Source organism: Monodon monoceros, unplaced genomic scaffold, assembly GCF_005190385.1.
Source record: "Monodon monoceros isolate NGI ecotype Baffin Bay Population unplaced genomic scaffold, NGI_Narwhal_1 Super_Scaffold_20, whole genome shotgun sequence".
Lineage (NCBI taxonomy): Eukaryota > Metazoa > Chordata > Mammalia > Artiodactyla > Monodontidae > Monodon > Monodon monoceros.
Genome location: NW_021703777.1, coordinates 64,973,316 through 65,000,746, shown reverse-complemented (window position 1 = coordinate 65,000,746; position 27,431 = coordinate 64,973,316). Strand labels below are relative to the sequence as shown.

The 27,431-nt window shown below is 42.8% G+C and overlaps 1 protein-coding gene across 2 annotated transcripts in view; it reads right to left on the bottom strand.

The window, feature by feature from the left end:
• Positions 1-27,431, bottom strand: part of USP46 (ubiquitin specific peptidase 46) — a 66,309-nt gene that overhangs the window by 26,054 nt on the left and 12,824 nt on the right. For both annotated transcript variants that reach the window (XM_029235286.1, XM_029235287.1), the window contains exons 2-4: positions 14,187-14,267; positions 11,478-11,691; positions 9,856-10,085 (exon numbers count right to left, since the gene is read on the bottom strand). In XM_029235286.1, coding sequence (XP_029091119.1) covers positions 9,856-10,085; positions 11,478-11,691; positions 14,187-14,267 — 525 coding nt within the window. The remainder of the gene's footprint in view (positions 1-9,855; positions 10,086-11,477; positions 11,692-14,186; positions 14,268-27,431) is intronic.

Sequence of the window (27,431 nt, the reverse complement as noted above, 5' to 3'; positions counted from 1 at the left end):
CACACAAATAATCCAAAAAGGGAAAAACATTTAAAAAGCAGAGAAGGAGAAAGAGAGAAACAAAAAGCTCCGGGGGAATAAATAGAAAACAAATAATAAAATGGGAGCCTCAACCCAACCATATCAATAATTATATTAAACACTAATGTAATAAACTTTTCAAGTAAAAGCCAGAAATCGAGTTGAATTTTTTTAAAAAGCAAGACCAGCTACATACTGCCCACAAGAGCTATACTTTAAATATAAAGAAACAGGTAAGCTGAAAAAAAACGGATGGAAAAAAATATACTATGTAAAGAGTTAATATACATATATAGTGGGCTATTTAATATAAGAAAATAGATTTTAGACAAAATTATGAGAAATAAAACTGGTATTTCCTAATACTTGGGTCAATTTACTAGAAAAACATAATCAAAAATATGGAAGTCCCTCATAACAGAGCCTCAAAAATATATGAAGCTGGAGCAGTATTCACCAACAAAATGGAATGAACCACATGCTACAACACAAATGAATCTCAAAAATGTTATGTGAGTGAAAGAAATCAGACACAAAAGACCAGATCTTGTATGATTCCATATATATGAAATGTCCAAAAAAGGCAAATATCTAAAGACAGAAAGTAGCTTAGCGGTGGCCTAAGGCTTGCAACAGAGATTAACTGCCCAGTACAAAGGATCTTATTGGTGTGATGGAAATGTTTTAAAACTGGATTATGGGCACCAAAACAGAAATACAAATCAGTGGAACAGGCTAGAAAGGCCAGAGATAAACCCACGCATATATGGTCACCTTATCTTTGATAAAGGAGGCAAGAATATACAATGGAGAAAAGACAGCCTCTTCAATAAGTGGTGCTGGGAAAACTCGACAGCTACATGTAAAAGAATGAAATTACAACACTTCCTAACACCATACACAAAAATAAACTCAAAATGGATTAAAGACGTAAATGTAAGGCCAGACACTATAAAACTCTTAGAGGAAAACATAGGAAGAACACTCTTTGACATAAATCACAGCAAGATCCTTTCTGACCCACCTCCTAGAGAAATGGAAATAAAAACAAAAATAAACAAATGGGACCTAATGAAACTTAAAAGCTTTTGCACAGCAAAGAAAACCATAAACAAGATGAAAAGACAACCCTCAGAATGGGAGAAAATATTTGCAAACAAAGCAACTGACAAAGGATTAATCTCCAAAATATACAAGCAGCTCATGCAGCTCAATATTAAAAAAAACCAAACAACCCAATTGAAAAAATGGGCAGAAGACCTAAACAGACATTTCTCCAAAGAAGATATACAGATTGCCAACAAACACATGAAAGGATGCTCAACATCACTAATCATTAGAGAAATGCAAATCAAAACTACAATGAGGTATCGCCTCACACCGGTCAGAATGGCCATCATCAAAAAATCTACAAACAGTAAGTGCTGGAGAGGGTGTGGAGAAAAAGGAACACTCTTGCACTGTTAGTGGGAATGTAAATTGATACAACCACTATGGAGAACAGTATGGAGGTTCCTTAAAAAACTAAAAATAGAACTAGCATATGACCCAGCAATCCCACTACTGGGCATATACCCTGAGAAAACCGTAATTCAAAAAGAGTCATGTACCGCAACGTTCATTGCAGCTCTATTTACAATAGCCAGGACATGGAAGCAACCTAAGTGTCCATGGACCAATGAATGGCTAAAGAAGATGTGGCACATTTATACAATGGAATATTAGCCATAAAATGAAACGAAATTGAGTTATTTATAGTGAGGTGGATATACCTAGAGTCTGTCATACAGACTGAAGGAAGAGTGAAGGAAGTCAGAAAGAGAAACAAATACCGTATGCTAACACATATATATGGAATCTAAAAATAAAAAGTGGTTCTGAGGAACCTAGGGGAGGACAGGAATAAAGACACAGACATAGAGAATGTACTTGAGGACACAGGGAGGGGGAAGGGTAAGCTGGGACGAAGTGAGAGAGTAGCATTAACGTATATACATTACCAAATGTAAAATAGATAGCTAGTGGGAAGCAGCCGCATAGCACAGGGAGATCAGCTTGGTTCTTTGTTACCATCTAGAAGGGTGGGGCAGGGAGGGTGGGAGGGAGGTGCAAGAGGGAGGGGATATGGGGATATATGTACACATATAGCTGATTCACTTTGTTATACAGCAGAAACTAACACAACATTGTAAAGCAATTATACTCCAATAAAGATGTTAAAAAAAAAAGCAATAAATGGCTGTAAGAATCCCACCCCCCAAAAAACCTGGATTTTGGTCATAGTTAGTTACACAACTTAGCAAATCACTCCCCCCCCCCCCAAAAAAAATCACTGAATGGCTGAATTTCATGGTAATTAAATTGCACCTCAACAAAGTTGTTTTTAAAAAGTAAAAAAAATTCATGAAGCAAAAACTGACAGAATTAGAGGGAGAAATAAGACAAATCCCACAATTATAGTTAGAAATTTTAACACTACTTTCTCAGCAAATAATATAAAACTACGGGGGAAAAAATCAAGAAAAACACAGACAATCTGAATAACTCTACCAACCATCATGATCTACTGATAACTATAGAATATTATACCCAACAACTACAAAATATAAATTATTTTCAACTCGGTGGTTCTTAACAAGGGAAACTACCTTTCAGGGGATATTTGGCAATGTCTAGAGACACTTTTGTTGTCACATTTTGGGGGATGTTACTGGAATCTAGTAGGTAGAAGCCAGAGATGTTGCTGAACATGCACAGGGCAGCACCCCACAAAAAAGAATGATCTGATCCGAAAGGTTAATAGTTCTAAGGTTGAGAGACCCTGTTTTCAAGTACATTTACCAAAATAGACCGTGTGTTAGGATACAGAACATGTCACGATAAATTGTAAAAGACTGAAATCATACAGAATATATTCCCTAACCAAAACAGAATGAAATTGGAAAATATTAAGATACCTAGGAAAACACTAAATATTTGAAAATTAAACAACACACTTGTAAGTAATACATGGGTCAAAGAAAAAAAGTCACAAGAGAAATTAGAAAATAATTGGAACTAATGACAAAGAAAACATATCAAAATTTGAGAGATGCAGCTAAAACAGTGCTAAAAGGAAAATGTATAGCTTTAAATGTGTATATTAGGAAATAAAAGAGCGGGGACTATCTTTTCTGTTTGTTTTAACTGCTATATCTCTAGTACATAAAACAATTTACATATTTAATAGGTACACAATAAATATTTACTAAATAAATGAATATATAACTGAACAAAAGACTAAACAAATGAAAAGATATCTAAATGCCAATAATGGCATCTGGGTGGAAGAATTATGAATGATTTTCTTTTTATACATTCCTGTATCTGTTTTTTAAAAAATAATTCACAGGTATTATATTTTTAAATTAGTAAACCTTTTTTTAAACCTAAATGGCCTTTCTCTGAGAGATAATAAAACGATTATAGCCAACTGAAGTCATACATAATTTAGATAGTTCTACTAAAGGTCCCATACCTGAAGGGGGATGAAAACAAAGAAACACTGTCTCCCTTTAGATGCAAATCTTTCCCTGTACTTGTTTCAGGGAGCAGGAAGAAAGGTACAAATCTAATTAAAGAACTGGAGAAAGCTACTGTAACTTTCTCGATTCCCAGTGCAAACTGCTTCCAGAATTAAGAGTGAGAAAGCACTGCTCAGGTGGATGGCCCCACCGGTGACATCAAAACATGGCACTAAACCCTTCCATTTGGACTTTTCTCTCTCCCCGTCTCAGACTGACATAGTCAAAAGCAATGAGTGATCAAGCAGTTTTTTTTTTTTTCCTTTTATCTCTTCCCAGAAAGCTGCCAGAAAATAAAACCATTTTCTTCCCACACACAAGGATCTCATTCTGGTCTAAGTGAAAACACAGCTTGTCTCCAAGGAAACAAATGTATCACTAAGACTCTGATACTCTCAGCAGGTACAGGCTACATCTTATTCTCCTTTCTTCTCCCCCGATTTTGGGCATGGAGTTCCCCCAAAACTAGTTTTAAAAGGGTGGAAGAGACCCTACTTGCTCGTTTTTAATTCAGTACAAATCAATTAATAGAACAAATTAATATACAGGGCTTTGCTAAGTTCCTGAGTAATTAAAAAATAAAAATCATGAGCTTTGCTAGGTTCCTGAGTAATTAAAATCCTATTCAAATGTGCTTCTAAATCCCCAGCCGCCTTTGCTGGGCTTAGCAGAAAAGGTGACCAGGTGGCAGCTCCACGCTGTTCAGCCAGGGACTGAAAACGTGCTGGCTCAGAGTCGGTGCCAAATTGTTGGGCTCAAGAACAGTGGCAACCACAGCCCACCTGAGTCCTGGGGACTCAGAACCACCCCTCAGCGAGCGACTCCGCCTGACCACAGCGCGCATCCCCACTCCTCTTCTGTGAAGGGCTCAGAAGCTCTACTGAGTCAATTTTAACCTCTGCAAACAAAACAAGAAGGGGCATACAATTGGCACTTAATAGAGCAGCTCTTTAGACCACCTTTTGGCTTCTCAGTCTTAAAGCCACTGAGAAGCACTGAGAACCACAGATCTGCAAAGCAAAAACTCAGTTGAAAGAGAAAGTGGGGGCGGGGGGCGGGAATTAACAACAACAACAAAATTAAGCTCCAACCAAGGGAGGCTAGACTGGAAAATCCCCAGGCCTCCGTTCTGGAGTGCCTTGGTTACGGTTATCTGGGACAGTCAGCACTGAATGACCCCCTTAAAACTGCCTCTCCAAGTCTACTGCAGAATGAAACCGTTTGTCTCCATAAACCCCTCAGTTGACATCTGCACTGCAATCACAGGCAACATTTACAAAGGGTGAGACCCAGAAAAAGAAAAAAATTATCGTCTGAAAGCATGAAGACTGGCACAAAGGGTTTTGCACAATTGGAGGAACTACCAGCTGAGGCCGCCCCTACAGCGAGGCTCCCCCAGGGGCTAATTTGCTGCTCCAGATCTAGTGCAGTTCAATCCCACTGTGAGTGTTCACTAATGGTCTTGGCAATTCTGCCGGAAGCGCTCTGTAAAGGCTGCTTGCCCTGGGCAGAGGACGTTACTTAAACGGGGCCCCATATTTCTCATCCTGTGAAGGAAAACTTTTAACTTAGGTCTTCTTTTACACTAAGTTCTCAACATTCTACAGTAACAACTAAAAAGCCCGCAGACTATGCATTTTCTTAGAAAGTAGAGGGCTTTCTAACAATTAGAGCTTTCTAAAAATGGAAGGCATCGCCTGGGAAGATTGAGTTCCCTATCTCTGGACAGGATCCAGCAGATGCTGGTGACCAACTGGCTAGGACGTCACAGAAGGGACTCGGGCACTGGGAGAGGAAGGATCAGGTGACTCGTAGGATCCCGTCCAGTTAAAGGATCTAAGAAAATGGAGGTGATTATCCAAGTAACTCCAGAGCGGGGAAGGTGGAAAGCACTCCTGCCTCAAATGTAATCATTTCAGGGGATAATAAATGTAGGTTTTTCAGAGTGCACCATCCTCCACAAAGACACACCCACACACTCTCACTCTCTTCCACAAACGAAGTATAAATGGTTGGAATCCCGCTAAAACAAACTCTACGGTGTGATCCAAAAGTTTTGGAGGAATCTTTGGGCACAGGCTTCCGACCCGTGGTAACCCTCCACGAGAAAACAGGCTCTGTAACAGCTTCTGCAATGCAATTATCTGCGGGTGCAATATTTGCATTTGTTGGGATCAACTGACCTGTTCTCAGACAAAGAAAGAAACTACAAATGTGACTGAGCCTTTCTGAAAATCTACACAGAGAATCACAAGACGGATGTAGTAACTGTTAATTTCAGAGATAACCGAAAGAATTAGACCAGCTGTACAGTCTGGGGCAGGTTTCCCGGCTAAATGTAGAGATGTGATGCCCCATTGTTCTGGTTCCTGTATCTAAGCTCACAGAATACTCTGTACTCCTCCACGGAACTTTGCAATTGTAACCACAAAATGAGTTATCCACTGTGTTATTAACGTCTGTCTTCCATGCTCAAAGTTTCAGAAGGGCTAGGCTCTCACTGCATCCTCAGTGTCTATACCTTTACTTAGCAGATGTGGGAAGAAAAAAAAAGTATTTATTGAATAAAAGAATACTTGTCTATACAACAGCCACTATACTACCAAAGTGAAGAGACATCTGAGAATAGTGGGTATAGACAAGAATGTGGAGAATAAGAATGCTCACGCACTGGGTGTATAAAATGGTACAACCACTTGGGGGAATTTGATATTTTCTAATGAGTTTAATGGTAAGCCCATCTTATGACCTAACAAATCTACTTCTGTGTATATATCCTAGAGGAACTAGATTTATGTACACTAGATTGTATATGTATTAGAATGTTCACAGCAGCATTGTTCATAGTGGCCCCAAGTTGGATACAACCAAATATCCACCAACAGTAAAAATGGATTCATGAACTGTGGAATGGAATACTAAATGACAATGAAAATGAATGAACTTAAGCCTCATGCAACAGCACAAATAAATCTCACATGGGATAGTGAGGAAAAAAAACGAAAAAAAACCCAGGACACTAAAGAATACACACTGCATGATTCCATTCATCTAAAGAGCAAAAAAAATCCAAACGGCTATTTATTTGAGGGATGCACAGGTAAGTTTCGAGTTCTAGCAAACATTCAAAGAACAGATAAATCAAAACGTACACATACTCTCTCAAAGAAGATAAAGAAACTGGAGGCCACTACTCTACTTTGGGCAGGAGAGTAACATGGAAAAGGGCCAGAGGAAAGCAAGAAAGCCCAGTAGGAAGTTACTGCCGTAGCTTAGTTGAGACGGCCAGTCACGAGCTGATGGGTTCCTCTACCCTTCTAGGTTCTTCTGGCTGCTCTAAAAAAGTAAAGGGCATGAGACATTAACAGGAGGAAGTGGTGATGGGTGGCCTGAGCCAGGGTGGGAGCAGGAGGGATGAAGAGGATTAAAGAGACACAACAAGACAGGACCTGGTGACAGAATAGATACAAGAGGTAAGGTGAGCATGGTACCAAGGGATACTCCCTTATTAAAAGAAGGGAAGAAAGCAAAAAGACTGCAAGTCTGCAGATTATACTACGTACAATATAGCCCTAATTTTGATGTTTAAAAAGGACATGAATTTACTCTAAAAATAAATTTAGTATCAAAAAGAATAAAAAAACTGCAATGGATTAAAACACATAAAATGTTAAAACTCAGGAGTTCATCACAAAACTATAATGCAAAAGAAGGAAAAGAAGATGAAGGGTTCCAAAGGTTCTAGCATTGCTGGGAAAGTGGAAAAAAAAACAAACCAAGTTAAGGATGTGTATTGTAGTCTCTAGAGTAACCTCTAAAAGAATTTAAAACTAACAACAACAAAAAAAAAAAAAAAAATAGGAAGGAAGACAGACGTTTCATTGATACAAAGGCAAGAGGAAAAAAAAAAAAGAATATAAAATAGGTGGGTTGAATAGAAACAAAGAATAGGATGGTAGAAACGTACTGCCATTTCACAATACAAGTTAAACACCACAGGATGTTTCCAGAATGTGGGAAATTCTTTCAAACAACCTGATTTCTTCAACAACCAAACTACAAGGGAAAAAAAGGAGGGGTGGTAACTCATAGATTAAGACACATACTGACCAAATGCAATGTGCGGACCACGTTTGGATACTGATTTGAATTAACCAGCTGCTTTAAAGAAAAAGTGACATAATCAGAGAAACAAACACTGAGTGAACAATGATTTAAAGGAATTCTTTTTAGGTGTGATAATGGCATTGTACCAATGTTTTTTTAAAAAAGATTTCTTACCTTTTGGAGATATATAACAAAGTAATGAAGAAATTACAAATGGAATGATGTTACCTGGGACTTGCTTAAAAATAGACCAGTTCTGTGAAGTGGGAGGGGGCGTGAAAGGAAAGATGACTGAGATGGGCCAGTGTGTTAACAATCATTGATCCTCAGTAATACACATATGGGATGTATTATACTATTCTATTTCTGTATGCATTTGAATTTTACTGGAACAGAAGGAGAAAGGGAAGGAGGAGAGATCTCGAGATAGATAAGTATGTGTAGAAAATGTTTTGGCAGGATATATTTCAAAATGTTTAAATGGTTATCTCCAGGCTAACGTGATCACAATTTTTAGAAAGTGTTACAAATGTATCATCTCTGGGTGGGGAGATTACTGGTAACTTTTAGTCTCTTTTTGCTTAGCTATGTTTTCTAATTGTTTCTACAATGAACAAACCAGAATGCTTCAAATGCTCCAAATGCTTCAAAAATTGTTTAGAAGGATAGAAGACTGCCAAAAAACAAAGAGCCTCCCACTTAAATCCACATTTCTTAACCATTTCTGGGTGCCAGTCCCTTGGCAGAATCTGATGAAACTACTGTCTCTCTCCCCAGAAAGATGCACAATCCTACAGAATTTTTCATACGACGTTACTAAGAAACTCTGAGACCTCAGATGAACCCATACTTTCTATGTTATTAGTAGTCATCATAAATAGTAAAGAGTTGGCTTTTATTGCACAGTTGGTATGTGCCAAGCATGGTTCTAAGTGCTTTCCAAAAGCTAACTCATTTAATCCTCCTAGCAACCCTACGAGATAGGCACTCTCATCATCCCCAATTTACGGATGAGGTGAGGTCAGAGAGGGTGAATAATTTGCACAAGGTCCCACAGCGGCTGACTGGCAGAGCCAGCATACAAACTCAGCAGCCTGGCCCTAAAGCCTTTAAAAAGCTTTTTTTTTTTTTTTTTTTTTTTTTTTTTTTAGTTAAAGCTGGGCTTTTAACTACCACATTCAGAGGCCACTCAGAGAGTTAAATCAAATACAGAAAGCCAAGGCAACATCCTGAATCACGCCCTGGAAAATGTCTTCAAATTCAACTAAGTGCCTACCTACCATGTGCCAGACTCACCCAGACACATAAGCTAACCCAGCCCTGGCAACAGTGCTGTCAGGGACTTGTCCCATACACCCAGCTAACTGCTAGAAAATCAGAAGCCTAGCCTGGGGGCTTCCCTGGTGGCGCAGTGGTTAAGAATCCGCCTGCCAATGCAGGGGACACGGGTTCGAGCCCTGGTCCAGGAAGATGCCACATGCCATGGAGCAACTAAGCCTGTGCGCCACAACTACTGGGCCTGTGCGCCACAACTACTGAGCCCATATGCCACAACTACTGAAGCCCGTGCGCTCTAGGGCCTGTGTGTTGCAACTACTGAGCCCACGCCTAGTGCTGCTCCGCGACAAGAGAAGCCACCACAATGAGAAGCCCACGCAACACAAGGAAGGGTAGTCCCCGCTCGACGCAACTAGAGAAAGCCCGCGCACAGCAACGAAGACCCAAAGCAGCCAAAAAAAAAAAAAAAAAAAAAGTCAAGCCTGTCTTCTGATTTCAAGTTCACCATACACAGCTGATTCCCTTTATGTTGGGGAGGTGGTCTGTTCTAAGTCACACATGACCTCCCCGTGGCCAAACTCATTTCGAGATAACCGGTGGAGGTCCAGTTCAATACTTCCAACTGGTAGACCCTAAAATTAGTCCATGATGCACAGCAATCTAGTTTTTGAGGTCTTCCCTCATCACTCTACTTCAGCCAGCGGAGACGTCTTAGATGGAGACATGCTTCCAAAAGTTTGCATCTGAGGTTCATACACATAAACAGAACGGTCTGCACATACTGAAGACAACTGCTAGGTGCTACGATACCACACTACACTCACGCACAACACGGTTAGTACAACTATACACAAGCAAATTACATGAAAGCCCTCCTGATGCTTACAGTTTCACAGTTCAAGCATCGAGTTTCATTGGTGAGCGTTCCCTGAAAAATCTCATGGACCCAGGTGAGTTCTGGTTTATTATTCTCCGCAGGTTCGTTCATGTTGCCATTTTTTAATTTTCCATTTTGTTTCTCCTGTTTCTTCTCTTCCTGCAGGATGTCCGCAATAGTGTTTAGCAAATAATTTAAAAATTCGTGAGCATCCTGCTGCATGTAGTTATCAAAGAGATCTGGAAAGGAGAGGGTCGGTATTTCAATCTCTGGCTATTGAAGAGCAAAGAAAATGCTAATTTTACAAACCACACTTCCATTTTTATATTGAAAGAGTGGACACATATGGAATACGTTCACCTCTATTTTGCAACTTCAATGGGTAAGTTTTTAAAAAATTTTTGTTCACTTCCACTTTTTACCACCCACCAAGAACTAAATTTCCCATATCTTCCTGAAGTCATCATATATATAAAAAGCTACCAACATTTTTATTTGTTCTACAAAAAAAAAAAAAAAAGAAAAAGAACAGGAATTACTTGATAAACTCCCTGATAAAGTATCAGTATTTAATATGATGTGACCACCAATGATCAATTATTCACTTCGTAATTTATGCAGAGCAACAGGGTCTCTTCCCAAAGATCGTATTAAACCCTGGACCAACCTGGAAGCAGCTTAAATGAAACACATAAGGGAGATGAGGGATATATATGAGAATGTATCTATCTGATAGTGTTCTGAAACCAAATACAAATGATTCCAGCAGCCTGTTCCCTGCCATAAGGACAAACAGTCAAGAGATGAATGCAGCTGTGAAACTTCCTTATTAATCATGTGCACAAGGAGACTTGGGAGGGCTCTGCTTCCTTCTCAGATTATTTCTATTCTGGTGTGGATAAACTACAACAACTTCAAAAGACGGCAATCAAATTAAATGAGACTTTATAAAACAAACATCTGATTAACTGTGCAAGTCTGTTGCAGTAAGGCTGAAATCCAGGCTAAACACAAGTTGCCATATCAAATATTTCTATAGTCATAAAAATTACCCATGCAGAACTTCTGGAATAACCTCATCTCTACCACCGCTTCTCACACACACACAAAAAGAATATAGAAAAAAAAGAAGAAAATCAGATGGCAGCAGGACATTTTGATATCCTTCAACTTAGGCAAATAAAAATCAAAGGTATTATTTTTAAAACAGCAGAGGCTCTGATTAGACAATCTGCATTTAGTTTAATCACTTATGACAAGTTTATAAGATAGTACTATTTTATTCAATTATTGCATCAACCTATGTATTCCAATCAGTTGTCCTGCCTTGGGCAATTTCTCTTCTTACAATGATCCTACCCAGAAAAAACTCCTTCCAATGTGGAGCAAAAAGAAAAGGTCATTCCAAAATGGAATGATAAATTTGAATTTTTAAGTATATTTTTAATTCAGTTTTGTTTTATATACTGGGTGGAAAAGGAGAAATACCTTTTCAAATGATAGTTGAGTAGTTGGCCATACTATTTTCCCATTTAAAAAAAAAAAGAAAAAGGTTTCGTTTTGAGGATATACAGAACTGTCAATTCTCCTTATTTCAGAGCCTGACACCCATTCGTCTCCACGCTACTCACCATTTTCTTTTCTCAGCCTCGAAATGAACTTCTTTGGTGGGATCACGCCAACCTTCTTCTTCTGCGTGGCGATGCTGTGGAAAAGGTCTGCCAGGCACGTCAACAAGTTTTCCTTCTTTTTTTGCTGGGCCTTGTATGCCAGCACATTCTCCCGGAAGGGCCGGCAGAAGTACAAGGCCTGAAGCACGGAGTTACAGTAGCATGTGTTTCCGAACTGCCAAAGGACAACAGGGATGGTTCAAATCAGGGTCCGGGGCTGCACCACCTCCGAACCAGGTGGGGAGAGGGAGAGGGCCACCCTCCATGTGAACCAGCCCAGATTCTGCGTATCACAGCCCTGCTCACGGTGGTAGAAGCCCAGTATGGCACTCTGAACATCACCAGGGAAATGAATGCTAGTATGTGCAAGCCTGGTAGCTCTCTAGCCCATTAAAAGTCTCTAAAATGATAAGAAGCACTCGGCCTTGATTTTAAAAAATCTAGTGAAACTTTCTGGTGCTTAAAAAGGAGAGAGACACTGAAGAAGAAAAAAATCGACATGATGTGGAGACGCAGAAAAGCAGCTGGCTACACAAAAGATGTCACAAGGCAACACATCAAAACTCCTATGACAGGGAAAATAAAAATCTCAATCAGAAAGAAATCCAGGAACTAGGAACCACTTGCTCAGCTGAAACAGTCTTCACCGAATGGGGACTTGTTTTAGTTTCTCTCTTTCAAGATTCCAGCACGCCTGCCATTGGCTTCAGACCACATTTCCTCACTTTCTCCAAAGCAATCTTATTTCGGCCAAAGTAGCAATTGTCTCAATACAATAGTACCACCCAGTTCCTGGTCTCCTGCAATCTGATTAGGGCCCACAGAGTAATACTATGACCTCTCAAAAGCCACGGATACTCAAGATTACGGTTAACGAGGGAAAAAGTAAGCCATCATCTCCCTGGTTTTCAACTGACTATATAATAACCAACTCTGCGGGTGAACACATAGCTGAGACATTCACCTTAGAATTTTTCATGCACGTTAAAATGAAAAGGAAAACAAACTAAGGAAATCAGAAGATTAATAACAGATTACGAACTGCTGTGTAAGATTAAAATAGAACATGAGCATTTCAAGATTGGTTGTTGGCTTGTGTGTTGTCTGCCCAAGAGCAAGGCAGATGCACCACCATCCTTAACGTGACATTTCTACGTATGTTAAGATAGAACACTTCCTATTTTTACATATTTTAATCTACTTTGACACAATTACGCAATGAGACAAACCTCTTTTTAAAGAGAAGCTGTAACTTTCATGAATTACCGTTCGAAATAAACGTAAATGAAACTATTAATAAGTTTAGGTCTCACAATGCTTCCACAGACTAGGAGATGGCCTTAGTTCTTTTTTCCTCCATAGTCTGCACTTGTCTTTTCCCTGCACAAGGTAGAATTCCAGCAACTTGAATAACTATCCTCACAGAGCTTAAGCAAGAGGCCTTTGCACTATGCCTAAAAAAACTGCATTAAAATTAGGAGTCAGTATTTCATCAACACAATGTCCTATATTCCAGTACTGTAGCCTCCTCCTACCATTCTTTTCTCTGTTACTCAGTACCTCACCGTCAGCCAGACACCCTTTAGTAACACTTGGCCCTGGGCCAGTGGACAACGTCTGGGAAAGAAAAGGAACTAACATTGACCGAGTGTCCACAAATGTGCCTCAGTCTCATGTCAGTACCTTCAATAGGAGCTCTCATGGATCCTTCATTATAGGCCAAGAGGTAGAAACCATTATGGTCTCCATTTCACAGAGGGGGAAATGGAGACACAGAGAGGCCAAGTGACTTGCCCAAGATCGCACAGCTAGTGAACGGCATAGGCAGAATTCAGACTTAGGTCTGTACTACCGCAAAGCCAATGTCCACTCCATTATCCCACAGGCGGCATTCACTCAGAGAATGGTCCCAGCGGAAATTACCACCTATCACACCTGAACTGACAGACCACACTCAGAGCAGTTGTTCCAGAAAACCAGGTGCTTATGAGTTAACACCGGATGTCACTTAAATCCTCCACCCCAGAGAGAAAGGATCAGGTGGGGAAGAAAGCTCACGGGGGTGGTGGGCAATACGGCCTTACTACTTGGTCATAATCAACTTGTCTAGGACACAGGCCCCGGCAAGTATGGCCATCTACAAGGAGACCATTGCTGAGCACAAGCAAAATGAGGCCAAGGGATTTTGAGGTAAACTGGCCCCAGTTTTCCCCTGACTCCCCACCCATGCTTCAAATACCAAGTTGTGCTGTTAAATCGCTACTGGTGATGAGCTGGAAACTCTTTCGATGCTCTGGTTGAACTGACGCATACTGAAAGAAAGCTACCAAGGAGCCCACCCAGATGGTGAAGGGAGAACATACAAAAGCAGATACTGCTACAAAGGCTAATAATATCACTGTGAAAGTTATGGGTGCAGCAGAAATCTTTTAAAGCACAGGGGAAAAAAATGAGAATCTGACCCGATAATGCACTAATCAAACACTTTCTTCTGGGGCAGCTCATACTTTCAAAAACTGGACTAAATTTCCCCCACCCCAATATTTGCCACTTATGGTAACCAAGGAGTATGAACGATTATTTAAAGCTTGATAATAACGAAAATGGGAATGGAGTTGCTTCAAGAACTCTAAAACATTTGATTAAGATAGTACATTTTAAAATACTTACATTGACCAATCCGAAGTAGTGTTCATTGATTGGAAACTGCTCTGGACCAATGTCTTTTTCCAGAGCAGAGGCATTGGTGCCCTAAAAGAGAAAAATAACAAAAGTTCTGTTGTGTGTAAAATAGACAAGAAAGCAAAATGATACCTGAGAGAGTCCACTATCGAGACCAGCATCTCCTCGGGTGGCCTGGAGTTTGGTGACGGTCACGCTGCAAGAACAGGTGTCAGAAGTAAACCGTCGAAGAGGTAATGACATCAGCCTACTCCTCTCCTCATCCAACTTCATCATCCCCTCAAACCTGTTCTACCCGGCTTCAATTCTCCTCTATTAGGAAAGGAGGTTTGGGACAGGCAAATCAGCAAATCATCAGTCAGAACTTCCAAATGAAACGTTCTAAGCTCAGGCAGCTGCAGTAGCTTTTATACTACTGGTGTATAGAATCGTACCACCACTTTCAAAGTCAACAGTATCATCCTGATAGAGATTTATCTACCGTGCACCCACTACGTGCCAGGTACTATTCTAGGCTCCGACAACAGAACAGGGGACAAAGACAGGCTGAAAGAAAAAGCAAGTACACTGGACAGTACATCAGAAGGTGACAAGTGCAGTGAAGAAAAACAAGGCAGGAAATGAGGGTGGGGACTCCAGGGAGCAGGAGGTGAAGGGGAGGCACGGAGGGGGAAGGAGTGGAGGGTAGATCATTGCCGCTTAAATAGGGTGGTCGGGGGGGCCTTACTGAGAAAGTGAAATGTCCAAGGAATATTGTAAATAATGGAGAAATACAATTTAAAACCTAACAGTTCCCAAATGCATCAAATTGGTGAGCCATGTGTACTCAAGTTCAACACTCCAACACGATGATAATAAGTTCCTGGGTACTCCCACTATATATGCCAGGAACTGCACTATTTATTCTCACAACATCCCATTAGGTAAGTACTTACTATCATAATCCCCATTCAACAGACAGGAACTTAAGGCTTCGAATGGTTAAGAACCTGCCCAAAGACCACAGGCAGTAAGTGGCAGAGCTAGGACTTGAACCCAGGAGTCAGACTTGGGAGCCCACGGTCTTAACCAAAGGCTATGCAGAGCAATCCTACGACAAAACCATTTACTGAGGCCCGCTAAGGGCCAAGGGGTCATTGGCAAAAGCACACTGATTATCACTGCGCCCCACCCCCCCCCCGCAAGGCCTGGAGGGGTCTGCTGGGATTAGGAAAAGCGACCAAAGTTCAGTCCAATCAGGTGAGTAGTTAGGGGGTGGGTAGGACCACAGGCCCCACGTATACCCATGGCTCTAACATCATCCTACAGCTTCTCACGTCCTCAGGCTATCACGGAAGACTCACAGCTCACAGAATCTCAGAGATTTGGGAGACAGGTATTTTAAAGAGAGACTATTATGTTTTGTAAAAACTAAATCTGCTGCTGCTACTTATTCTGGGCTCATATAACTAGAATCTCCCATCCCAGAAAGAAATGGCCAAAAGGTGGGCTGAGAACCAGTTAAAACGGTCACGTGTCAACAAGCAAACATGAAATGCAGAATAACTCAATTCTAAGCAAACACAGCCTCAGCAGAAATAGTACATTCCATCCCCTTATCATAATATCCTTTGTTTCCACTTGTTTTCTAGGTCCATGATACTGCTCCACCAATCTAAATTCCTTTACCCGTCATCGGAGACCTTGAGTTTAGCGGTCATCTTTGTGCACAACAGTTTCACTATGTTTTCATGGGGGCGGGCGGGGGAGGCAGGGTTTCATTGCCTTCACAATAATGTGACTCCATATACAGGCTGAATTTTTAAAATAATACTTATATGAAAGCAGGGTTTTATGGTATAGACAAAAATCACTAAACGTTTTCAATAAAGCTACATCTCAATCATAAATCGATGTAAATAATGTGTATTAAATATACCCACAGCCATTTTTGAAACAACATTAGAATATATGGCTTAGAGCCCAGGAGGAATGTCAGATATAAAAGTATAGCACATGGAGACAGATCTCATTAAATCTAAAGATTCAATCCATGACTTCTGTTATTCGGGAATTCTTGGATGGAGTGCTTTTTTTCTATCTTAATATTTTCCCACTGGAGAGGGAGCTGGCGGGGGGTGGCTGGCTGTGACTCAGGCTAAGTTCAGTGACCCAGGGGCCGTGCTTAAGAGGAATAATACCTGGGTGGGAGGAATAATATAATAATAATTATTATAATAATATGATAATACCATGGAGGTAGCAGGCCAGGAGCGCCCACAGCACAGCTCGGGGGAGAAGAAAGTGAGCTAGCCGTGTCTTCAGCGAAAACTGGCCCTCCCTCCGGTCAGGTCTGCTCACCCCCTCTCACAGCCCCCGCACACACAAGGTCTGGAAGGGTCAGGAGGGGAGGTCAACCGTGCTCTGATCCCCAGCATCGCTTCCAGACCCCTGCACCGTCACCCATCTTGTCAAAACATCCACCCTGTGCAGCCCGTGCCTCCCAGCACCGTACAAACCCCTTCCCTTCTCCTCATCTCGCCTGACCCCTCCATGCCCCGACGACCTACCTTTACACCCTGTCTCCTGCCATCGTGCTGGGTGGCTTCAGGATCCACGTGGCGGTGCCTTTCCATACCCTGCTCTCTCAGCAACTCATGCCCTCTCTTCTAGCTGTCTTTTATTTCACTCCACTCCAGCTACCCACTCCCAAAGACGCACCCCGGACCTGGTCACCACCCCAAAACCCAGCCAGGCTGGACTCTGTCTGTCGGCTCATCCCATCACAGCCACTCGTACACCCGCCAGGACCCGTCACTCCTCTCCTTTCTCATTCAGCTTAGAGTCCATGGATCATGATGTCAGTGGCTCTTATAAACACCCCTGACCTTATACTTTGCTCACACCACCTGGCAAAAAACCCACCCAATGGGAACCAAATTATTCACCTTCTCTGAACATATGCCCAGACAGATGTGCAGCGCTAGGGGGGAGAAGTTGCACCTCAGGCTGATTGCATTCGCTCGAACTCACCAAATTCAAGCGGCCCACGTCCCCACCTTCCAAGAGCCTTTCTCTGAGGCACTCATTCTCCACTCCACAGCGACCTTTTCCAAATTTCCCCAAGCGCCTCAAAACTATATACCTCTTTGCCCCTCTCACTGGCTTCCCACTCAACAGGAAAAAGAAGAAAAAGAAAAACATTAAACCAGCAGAGAGGAACTCTCTTAATTTCACACTCTCAAACCTTCAAACCTATGCACCTACCTCTCCCAATGATGGAGACCTCGCTCTCGTGCAGGTCAATTGCTCCCGCACTATTAGATCCTGCCCGGCGGAAGTTAACATGCCTCCTTGTCTCTCATGTTAAAAATACACATACACGTCTTCTTCCCACCTCTCCCAGTCCCCACCCCCTTTCTCACCTCCCCTTCATAGCTAAACTTCTTTAAACAATTGTCTGTTCTGACACATTTACAAATGAATCAGATGATTTCTAAGGTTTATTTCAAATGATCCAGTGGGGAGAAGTGGGAGGTGGGTGTGCGGGGCTTATTATACTATTCCATTTATACTTTTACATATATGTTTACAGGCAGAGTAATGGTCTCCCAAAGATGCCCAGGTCTTCATTCCCAGAACTTGTGATGACGTCACCCTACATGGCAAAGGTAAATTTAGATTGTAGAAGGGCTTAATTTGCTAATCAGGACTTAATTTGACCTTAAAATAGGGGGACTGCCCTGGATTATCCAGTTGGGCCCAACGTAATCACAAGCATCTTTAGAAGTGGGAGACAGATCAGAACAACAGACCGGACCGCTATGATGTGTGAAGGACTCAACTTGCCTTCGCTGACTCTGTAGGCAGAGGAAGGGGCCAGGAGCCAAGGAACCAGGCAGTCTCTAGAAGCTTAAAAGGCAAGTAAAAAAAACAGTTTCCGCTAGAGCCTCCAGGAAGAACACAGCCGCACACTGCCTTCATTTTAGCCCGGGGGGGGCTAGTTCAGACTTGTGACCTCCAGGCTATAAGGTAATATACTTGTGCTGTCTAAGCTGCTAAATTCACGGTAACTTGTTACAGCAGCAATAGACTAATACAATACGTCTGAAGTTTTCCATAATACTCGCTAAGACCTGTCTCTATTTCCTCACCTCCCCATCTCTCCTGAAAATATTCCCTTCTGGATTCTACCCCTGATGAGCTCCACACATGGTCAACTCAGGAAGACACACTTAGCTGTTGGCTTTCTCCAGGTGCTGTCTAAGGCCCTCTTCCCTCCTTCCATGCCTCTTTCTGTAGGGTCCAGGCAACAACCAGGCTTCAATCAGCAGCTACGTGCCAACCATTTCCAACGCTTCCCCTTCATCCCAGAAAGCTCACTTCTGAGCCCATTCAGGCGGGGTGAAGACACAGTTCCACTTGCTTGTCTCACAGGCCCTCAAAATCACTCTACCCCGAAACTAGAGCTTTCACTTCTCCTTTCCCTCAAATCCAGTCTCTTCCTGGTGTTTCCCCACTTGTCCATGACGATGCCACCTTCCACCTGGCTCCTGCTAGAAACCTGAGGGCCATGCCTAACGTCCTTCTCCACACTCGACGGCCATCCACCACAGCACACTACTGACTGATTGACTCTCCTTAAATCTCTCAAATCCCTTTGCTTCTCTTGAACCTCCTGCCACCAGTGGGACCAGGCCACCAGCATCTCTCATCTGAATTACAACAGCCTCCTAAATGGCCTCCAACACCCACCTTGCTCACCTCTAACCCCACCATCAACATGGCAGCACAACTGCTCTTTCTAAATACAAATCTGCTTTAAAATGCTCCAGTGACTTCTACTGCTGTCTCCAATGTCACCTCCTGCCACCCATTCTCTCATACACTTGGCCTGCTAGGATGGCCTTTGCTCTGGTCCTCAAGTACCTCAAGTTCCCTCCCATCCATCACCTGAATGCTCTTCCCCTGCTTCTTCACCTGGCTGTACCCTATCATCCTTCTCAGGGAGTTCTTTACCGGCCACCCCTAGATTCAGGTAGTCTCTGTAATGGACAGAATAATGGCCCCTCAAAGATGTCCCCACCCTAATCCCTGGAACCTGTGAATATGTTAACTTATGTGGCAAAAGGGACACTGCAGGTATGACTGATTTAACAATCTTGAGATGGGGGGGGTGCAGTTATCCTGGATGACCTCAATGGGCCCAGTGTCATCAAGGGTCCTCATGAGAAAGAGGCAGGAGTGTCAGAGTCAGCGAGGAGATGTGACGACAGAAGCACAGTTCACAGAGAGACCGGAAGATGCTACACTGCCGGCCTTGACGATGGAAGGGGCCCAGAGCCAAGGACTGCAGGCAGGCCCTAGAAAGTGGAAAAGAGCCTCCAGAAGCTGTGCAGCCCTGCGACACCTTGATTTTAGGAGTTCTGACCTCCAGAGCTCGAAGAGAATAAATTCCTGTCATTTTAAGCTGCTAAGTCTGTGGTCCTATTTTACAGCAGCAACAGGAAACTAACACACCCCTCCCCCAACAACCTCCACTCTCCACTCATAGCATACTGTCTCCCTTACAGTGTTTACTCCAATTCTTATTTATGTAATTATTAATATGTTTCCTATCCCCTCAACTACATGTCTCACAGGAGCAATGACTTATGTCTGACCTGCCTAATACGGCACTCTCAGTGGCTAGCACAGATCAGGCGCAGGCCTGCTGGGTGGGTGGGGGGATGGATGGATGGACGAATGAGTGGATGGTTGGTTGGATGGATGGATGCACGCGTGCACAGATGGGGATGGTTAGGGCTGTGCAAGTTGCTTCCCCGTCCATGATCATTTGGACACAGGTGTGTGAGCTCTCCCGATCTACTGTTCAGTGAGGCCTACATGGTGCCCTCTTCCATTTCCCCATTCTCCCTTCCCTTTTATAAATATACACCCTAGGAATTCCTTCCCATGGATACAGAACGTCACTGATACTGACATTTGGAACCAACCTCTTGCTTCACATGCTAGCATTTTCCATTGGTAACGTGAATTTTTGTGCATCTTTAACAGATTTTGGAGTTCTCTACGTTAAATGTAAATCTCTGTATGACAAAAAGGACACACACGTGATGGGGAACGTTTCATGAGAGATGGTGGGAGCTTAAAGATCAACTAGACAGTATAAATCGAAATTTTAAACGAGCACATCCTTCAATCCTGCAATTCTTCTTTAAGCAATTTGTTCCACATCTATACTCACACAGGTAGAAAAGATACAGAGACTATAGCAAGGACCAAAATAATCCAGGCCTGGCTTAAACAAGATGGAAGTTTAGTTCAAGAGGAAGCAGCACAGGCCTGACACGGCAGCTCTGCAGGGCCGGGGACTCGGGCTCCTTTTATCTTGTTGTTCTGTCGTCCTCAAGAACGTATCTTGGGAACCAACATGGTCACTCCGGCCCCTATCATCAAACAACCTCTGCCAGGGGGAAGCAGACAAGACGGGGAGAGACTGCGCCTTCTCTTCTAAGAATGTTCCTGGAAGTCGCATACATCACTTTTGCTCATGATCCCAGTGGCCAGAATCTCACCCAGCCACACGGCCACACCTAGCTGCCAGGGGAGCCTGGTAAATGGGCTCTATTACCAGCCAAAATTAGAGATGGAGAAAGGATACTGAAGGAACGAGCAGCAGGCAACATCTCGGATGGTCCCCCCCCCGGCAAGGCTTGCAAGAGGAAAACGTTAGAAGTAACTGGACAAATAATTACAGTAATAAACAGGATAGAATACCATGTAGCTACTTAAAAAAGTAAAGCTACTCTATAGGTATGGCTATGAAAATTTGTCCAAGATACAGCGATAAGTATCAATAAAAACGTGTGAAAGAGTGTGTGTACAGGACAATTACTGGAAATGTCCTCCTTTCAAGCAGCAGGCACTGAGCCCTTTTAGTGTCCAGCACGACTCTACTTCTGAGGGACACAAAGGGACAGAGAGGCTCGGGCCTGCCTTCAACACCTACATTCTAATGGAAATTCCAGAACGAACACTTGAGAAATTATTAACACTTGTCACCAGTGTCCAGGAAGTGGGGCTGGCAGATGACAGGCCACCGGGGGCTTTTTGTTTTCTCAACTGTTCAAAGTTTTTACCATGAGCATGTATTATTTTTGTCATAAAAAACGTCAAAGAAAGTTAGCAAACTAATATCCTGCAGACCAGTTGTCTAAGGCCCACAGCACACAACTCAGAGCTTTATGTGGCCATTTTTCCCCCCGGAATGAATTTGCTTTCCCCTCTCTTGGCCTTAGTTTCCTGGCTGAGAGGTGGGATATTCAGCCTGCCTATGGCTCAGGTGGCAGAGAGCATCAAACACAACGGGCAACATTATCAGCACTATGTAAACTGCAAGGTGTGCTGCAAACCCAAGAGCCTGCAGTTCTACCGCGGGCACCAAGCACTGTGACACATAAGGCAAACGGGAGGCACTGAGAATAACTGACCAGATGCTGAACAAAAAACTAATCTAGAGCAGTAAATCACAGGGTCTGGAGGTATAAGAAACACAGTTCTCAATTTCGTCAGTAAAAAATTTGGTAACCTTTGAAAACAATGCACCACACTTTATTAAAAATAGAATCTGGGCTGGGACAAGTTCCAACAAGAAGACTGTAATGCTAGCTCTTCACAGCACTTCTGAAAGCAACTGTGTGACTGCCAAGGGGTGCTACAAAAACACAAAACCAACAATAACAACAACTTGTGAAGGATGAATCATAAATGTATAAGATGGGTATAGAAAGGCATTTCTTTTAAAGCAATTTTAAAAGCAGTTTATAGGAAAACACGTTAGAATGCCTTCCTTCTGGGGAGGGGGGAAGAAGACAGATTCTTGCCCAGGAGGATATCATCAGAATGATGGCAATGAGAGTATCACCTCACACCGGTCAGGGTGGCCATCATCAAAAAATCTACAAACAATAAATGCTGGAGAGGGTGAGGAGAAAAGGGAACCCTCTTGTACTGTCGCTGGGAATGTAAATTGATACAGCCACTATGGAGAACAGTATGGAGGTTCCTTAAAAAAACTAAAAATAGAACTACCATATGACCCAGCAATCCCACTACTGGGCATATGCCCTGAGAAAACCATAATTCAAAAAGAGTCATGGACCACAATGTTCACTGCAGCTCTATTTACAACAGCCAGGACATGGAAGCAACCTAAGTGTCCACTGACAGATGAATTGATAAAGATGTGGCACATATATATAATGGAATATTACTCAGCCATAAAAAGAAACAAAATTGAGTTATTTGTAGTGAGGTGGATGGACCTAGAGTCTGTCATATAGAGTGGAGTAAGTCAGAAAGAGAAAAACAAATACCGTATGCTAACACATATATATGGAATCTAAAAAAAAGAAAAAAAACGGTTCTGATGAACCTAGGGGCAGGACAGGAATAAAGATGCAGATGTAGAGAATGGACTTGAGGACACGGGGAGGGGGAAGGGTAAGCTGGGACGAAGTGAGAGAGTAGCAATGACATATATACACTACCAAATGTAAAATAGATAGCTAGTGGGAAGCAGCTGCATTGCACAGGAATATCAGCTACCTGCTTTGTGACCACCTAGAGGGTTGGGATAGGGAGGGTGGGAGGGAGATGCAAGAGGGAGGAGATATGGGGATATATGCCTACATATAGCTGATTCACTTTGTTATACAGCAGAAACTAACACAACATTGTAAAGCAATTATACTCCAATAAAGATGTTAAAAAAAAAAGAAAACCAATGAGAACACTGTATAATATGCAGGAGCCTAAACCAAAAACAGAGACCAGGAAGGGATCTTGGAGATCAGCTCCATTCCACAGATGAAAAAAACCAAGGCCCAGAAACATAAACCTCCTCCCCCAATTCTGCATCCCAAGGCAGGCAGGATCTCTTTCAAGTCTGTACAAAGTGGAGAAAGGCCCGAAATAACATGTAAGGATTTCTAAGTACACAGAGAAAACGTCACTGATTATAAACCATGAATTAAAGTGTACGACAGGAGAGGTGAATATTGTTGCTAAAACTATAGTTTTAAGTCTATATTCAAAAATGGCTATTTTACTTATCAAGTATGTTTTCAAAGTACAAAAGTACATAGAGGACTAATTCTCAGAAGCTCTAGTATTCCCAGACTTCTGATGACAAAAGGTCATTCCTAGAGCCTTAAGGAGAAAGTGAAGCAAAAATGAAGTGATGCAGCTCAAGATTTCAGGATGAGTCAGGAGCACCTGCCAAAATTCAAGGATGGTTAAGGTGGGATTATAGTCACTGGCTTCCACATAATGAGTAATAATAACAGACATCACAAAAATAACACTTACTGTGTCCAGTCACTGCTCTGAGGACTTGATGTATATTTTACTCATTTTACTCACAATAATGCTTTGAGGTGGATGTCCTTATTGTCTCCATTTTAAAGATAGGAAAACTAAAAAAAAAAAAAGATGTAAAAAAAAAAAGGGCTTCCCTGGTGGCGCAGTGGTTGGGAGTCCGCCTGCCGATGCAGGGGACACGGGTTCGTGCCCCGGTCCGGGAGGATCCCGCATGCCGCAGAGCGGCTGGGCCCGTGAGCCATGGCTGCTGAGCCTGCGCGTCCGGAGCCTGTGCTCCGCAACGGGAGAGACCACAACAGTGAGAGGCCAGCCTACCACAAAAAAAAAAAAAAAAAAAAAAAGAAAAAAGATGTAAAGATAGGAATACTGAGGCACAGAGAGGGTAAGTAACTTTATCCAAGTTCACACAGCTAATAAGTACTGGAACTAGGTTTGAACTCACACCATCTGACTCCAGAGTGTATGCTCCCAAGCAGTACACAATATTGACTCTCAAGGTGGCAGGGTCCCCTCAGAGTCCCAGAATTGCAGGAATGAAAAACCGAGGAAATAGAAGGGGTCACAGAGTTATACAGGTAAACCCCTACCTCTGAGGCACCATTCAAAATATTCTAGAATGAGGAGCACAGGTGTCCTTCTCTGTAAAATCACCACAGAACACTGCAACCTGTTTAAGAGAATATAAAATTGAGGTTGAAAATCAGGAGAAACTTGAGATGTAGTCAAGAGGAAATAGGTTTTTGTTTCAAAATGGTTTCAGGCTGTGGATTTTTATCTAGCCAAATAGGAAAAGAAAATAATATTGTTTAAAATAGGAGTAAGTGAAAACAAGATCAAAAAGCAGAAATGAGTTCTAAGAAGTAAACCATTTTACACCTAATACTAGAAAAATGTGCACTCTCACGTCCCTAACTTATAAAGTTTTGGATACTGACAATAGAAGGAAAAAAAAAAGAACAGAAAGAGAAAGGACCCACCAGAAGTATGCAGAACAAAATGTGTTAATATATTAATACAGCTCATCTCTCAGTGTTGTGATTATTTGGGACGGGTGAGTAGGGAGAAGTAGTATAAATTATGTATCAGGGAAAAACCCGCCATTATTTTCTTATCCAAAGAAGCTGGCAAAGCATCTGTTGTGCCTCTACAGAGACAGAAATGCAGATTGCGATTCTGAGCCTCTTGGCTCAGAACTAGTGTGGCCAGTTCTCTGGCCCCTCAGAGCTGTCCCTTCTTTCCCCCCATCTCCTACTCAGCATTTGCCTTCAATGTCACTTCTCACAGCTACCTTCCCTCTCTCAGAATCCTGTGTGTCTCTTCATACAACTAATCACAATTTGTAATAACTTACTTATTTGTGACTATTTAACACCTGTCTTCCCACTGGACCACAGGTTGGCAAATGACAGTCCATGGGCCAAATGTGGCCCATCAACTGTTTTTGTAAATAAAGTTTTATTGGAACACAGCTGCGATCACTCATTTACTTATGGTAGCTACTTTCACAGTACGACAGCAGAGTTGTATAGCTGCGACAGAGATATCATGGCCCACAAAGCCCAAAATATTTACCATTGAGCCCTTTACCAACAAGCTTGTCAACCCCTACACTAGACCATAAACTCTAAGAGGACAGGGTTGTGACTGACTGGTCTCCTAGGACCATGCAGAACATCTGGCATACAAAAGCACTTACTAAATTTGCTGACTAAATAAACTTGGTAAACAGGGTAAGCAGTATGTGCCACTCGCTGTTCAGAGAACCTCACGTCTCTGTATTCATCGACTCCACTGTCCGCCAACCAAGGCAGTCCCACTTACTGTCCCCATGCCACTCGTGCAAGAACAGAGGGAACCTGCTCGGGCTCACTCAGCCAGTAAAGGCAGCGCCAGGACTCAACCCCAGGCCATTCAGGTCCAGAGCCTGAGCTCCTGACCACAAGTCAGAGAAGATGGTCTTCTCATTCATACTTTCAGTAATTCCTTAGCTGCAGACGTAGAGACTGGGCAGAGGGCCGCTGCTTCTGAGAGTGTCCTCTTTGGCTGCTGGCCATCACACATCACCTAACCACGGGCGGGCAATACCCAGAGGGGCTATGGATGCCGCCCGTCCTGCTCAGAGAGCACACACATCACCTGGTCCCATCCAGCAACACTGACGTTCTCCCTCCAGATAAGTCACACACTCAGACTCACTATTCCCATTTCATAAGTGAGGGAAATGAAGTTAATGGAGGTTAAGTAACTGGCCAAGGTCAAGTGTTAGTATGAGGCAGAGGTCAGCTGTGAACCCACAATCTTAATACCATCACGACTCCAACTCCTGGCTCAACAATGCTCCTCTGCCCCCCTCCAGGCTCCCACAGGAAGGCAGTTAAAGGGCATTTTCATTCTGCGCCAGGATAGCACGTCATTTCCATGCCTTATACGATACTGGGGAGAGAGAAACAACTCTGGAAAAAACCTCAACGTGACTTCACTGAATGATGTAACGCAGAAGCAAAACTGTCTGCAACTGAAGAAAGATAACCCTGGGATACATAATGATCCCAAGTCATCAGAGGAAGGACAGTAAACTGCAGCTAGAGCCTCTGGCTTGTAAAACAACTCTCTTTGTGGCTAGACACAGCATAACAAAGTCCTCAGGCAGAGATGACATTTCAACTCAAAAGGAGACGGGCTTCCCTGGTGGCGCAGTGGTCGAGAGTCCACCTGCCGATGCAGCGGACATGGGTTCGTGCCCCGGTCCGGGAAGATCCCACATGCCGCGGTGCGGCTGGGCCCGTGAGCCATGGCCGCTGAGCCTGCGTGTCCGGAGCCTGTGCTCCCCAACGGGAGAGGCCACAACAGTGAGAGGCCCGCGTACCACAAAAAAAAAAAAAAAAGGAGAACAAAGAGCTGGGTCTGTCTTCTAGCAGAAGGTGGAGGAGGAAGTATTTACCCCAGTCCCTGACTTCAGTGACCTGGAACCAAGAACCTCACTCCCAACCCAGTGTTCTGCAAAGGCACCAAGCTGCCTCCTCGACGATGAGGTCTCTTAAGCTCCTACTTTACCCAAAGGTACCCTTCTCATCGTTTCCCTGAAAGGCAGCATTGGTGTCACAGGATCCTGGCAAAGCCCCAGGTCAAAGAGGCCAAGTCCTCAAATTTAACTAATAGGGTGATTTCAAGTACTTCCCTCATCCCCCTCTCTAGTTCGAGCTCAAGGTCTTCATCAGTGAAAAACCAGGACAGCAGTATCCCCACCTCACAGTGTGGAATCCCTGCCCTTGCATCGGTACTGCACTACCAGAGATATTTTAGTCTAATGTACTGAAACCACCCTGTAATGTATTGATTATGAAACAAAATATAAAATTCTGTGCTCTCTTCTCCCCTCCCCAGACAGGATGGCAAGGGGAGAAAAGAGAGGTAGCAGGAGGTCTTCACAGCGGTACTGCTCAAAGCGTTATTGCTCTGCCCGGGAGCAAAGTTCAGAAACTGAAAACATGTACAATGAATGGACCGGGTAAGTTTGCACCTGTAGAGTTTAGTAATAAAACAACTGGACCTGGTGTTTTAAGCAACTTTGAGGGTTTCTATTCCATTTTGCAATTAATGTTCTATTGTATTTTACAAAAGTATTAGTCTGTGACAGATTGAAAATAAAAATAAAACTGGTCCTTCCCTACAGACTTTGAAAATAATTGCCAACAGCAAAACAGTTAAATGAAATTGAGCTTGTTTTCTGAAATGTGTGAATAGCTGTTCAAGCTCACTCCTAATATGAGAAATGCAAACTAAAAATATACCAAGACACCATTTTCTCCCCCACTGGCAAGGATAAAAAAGCTTTTGGAGAGCACCCGACTTTGGCAAGGCTGTGGGCTA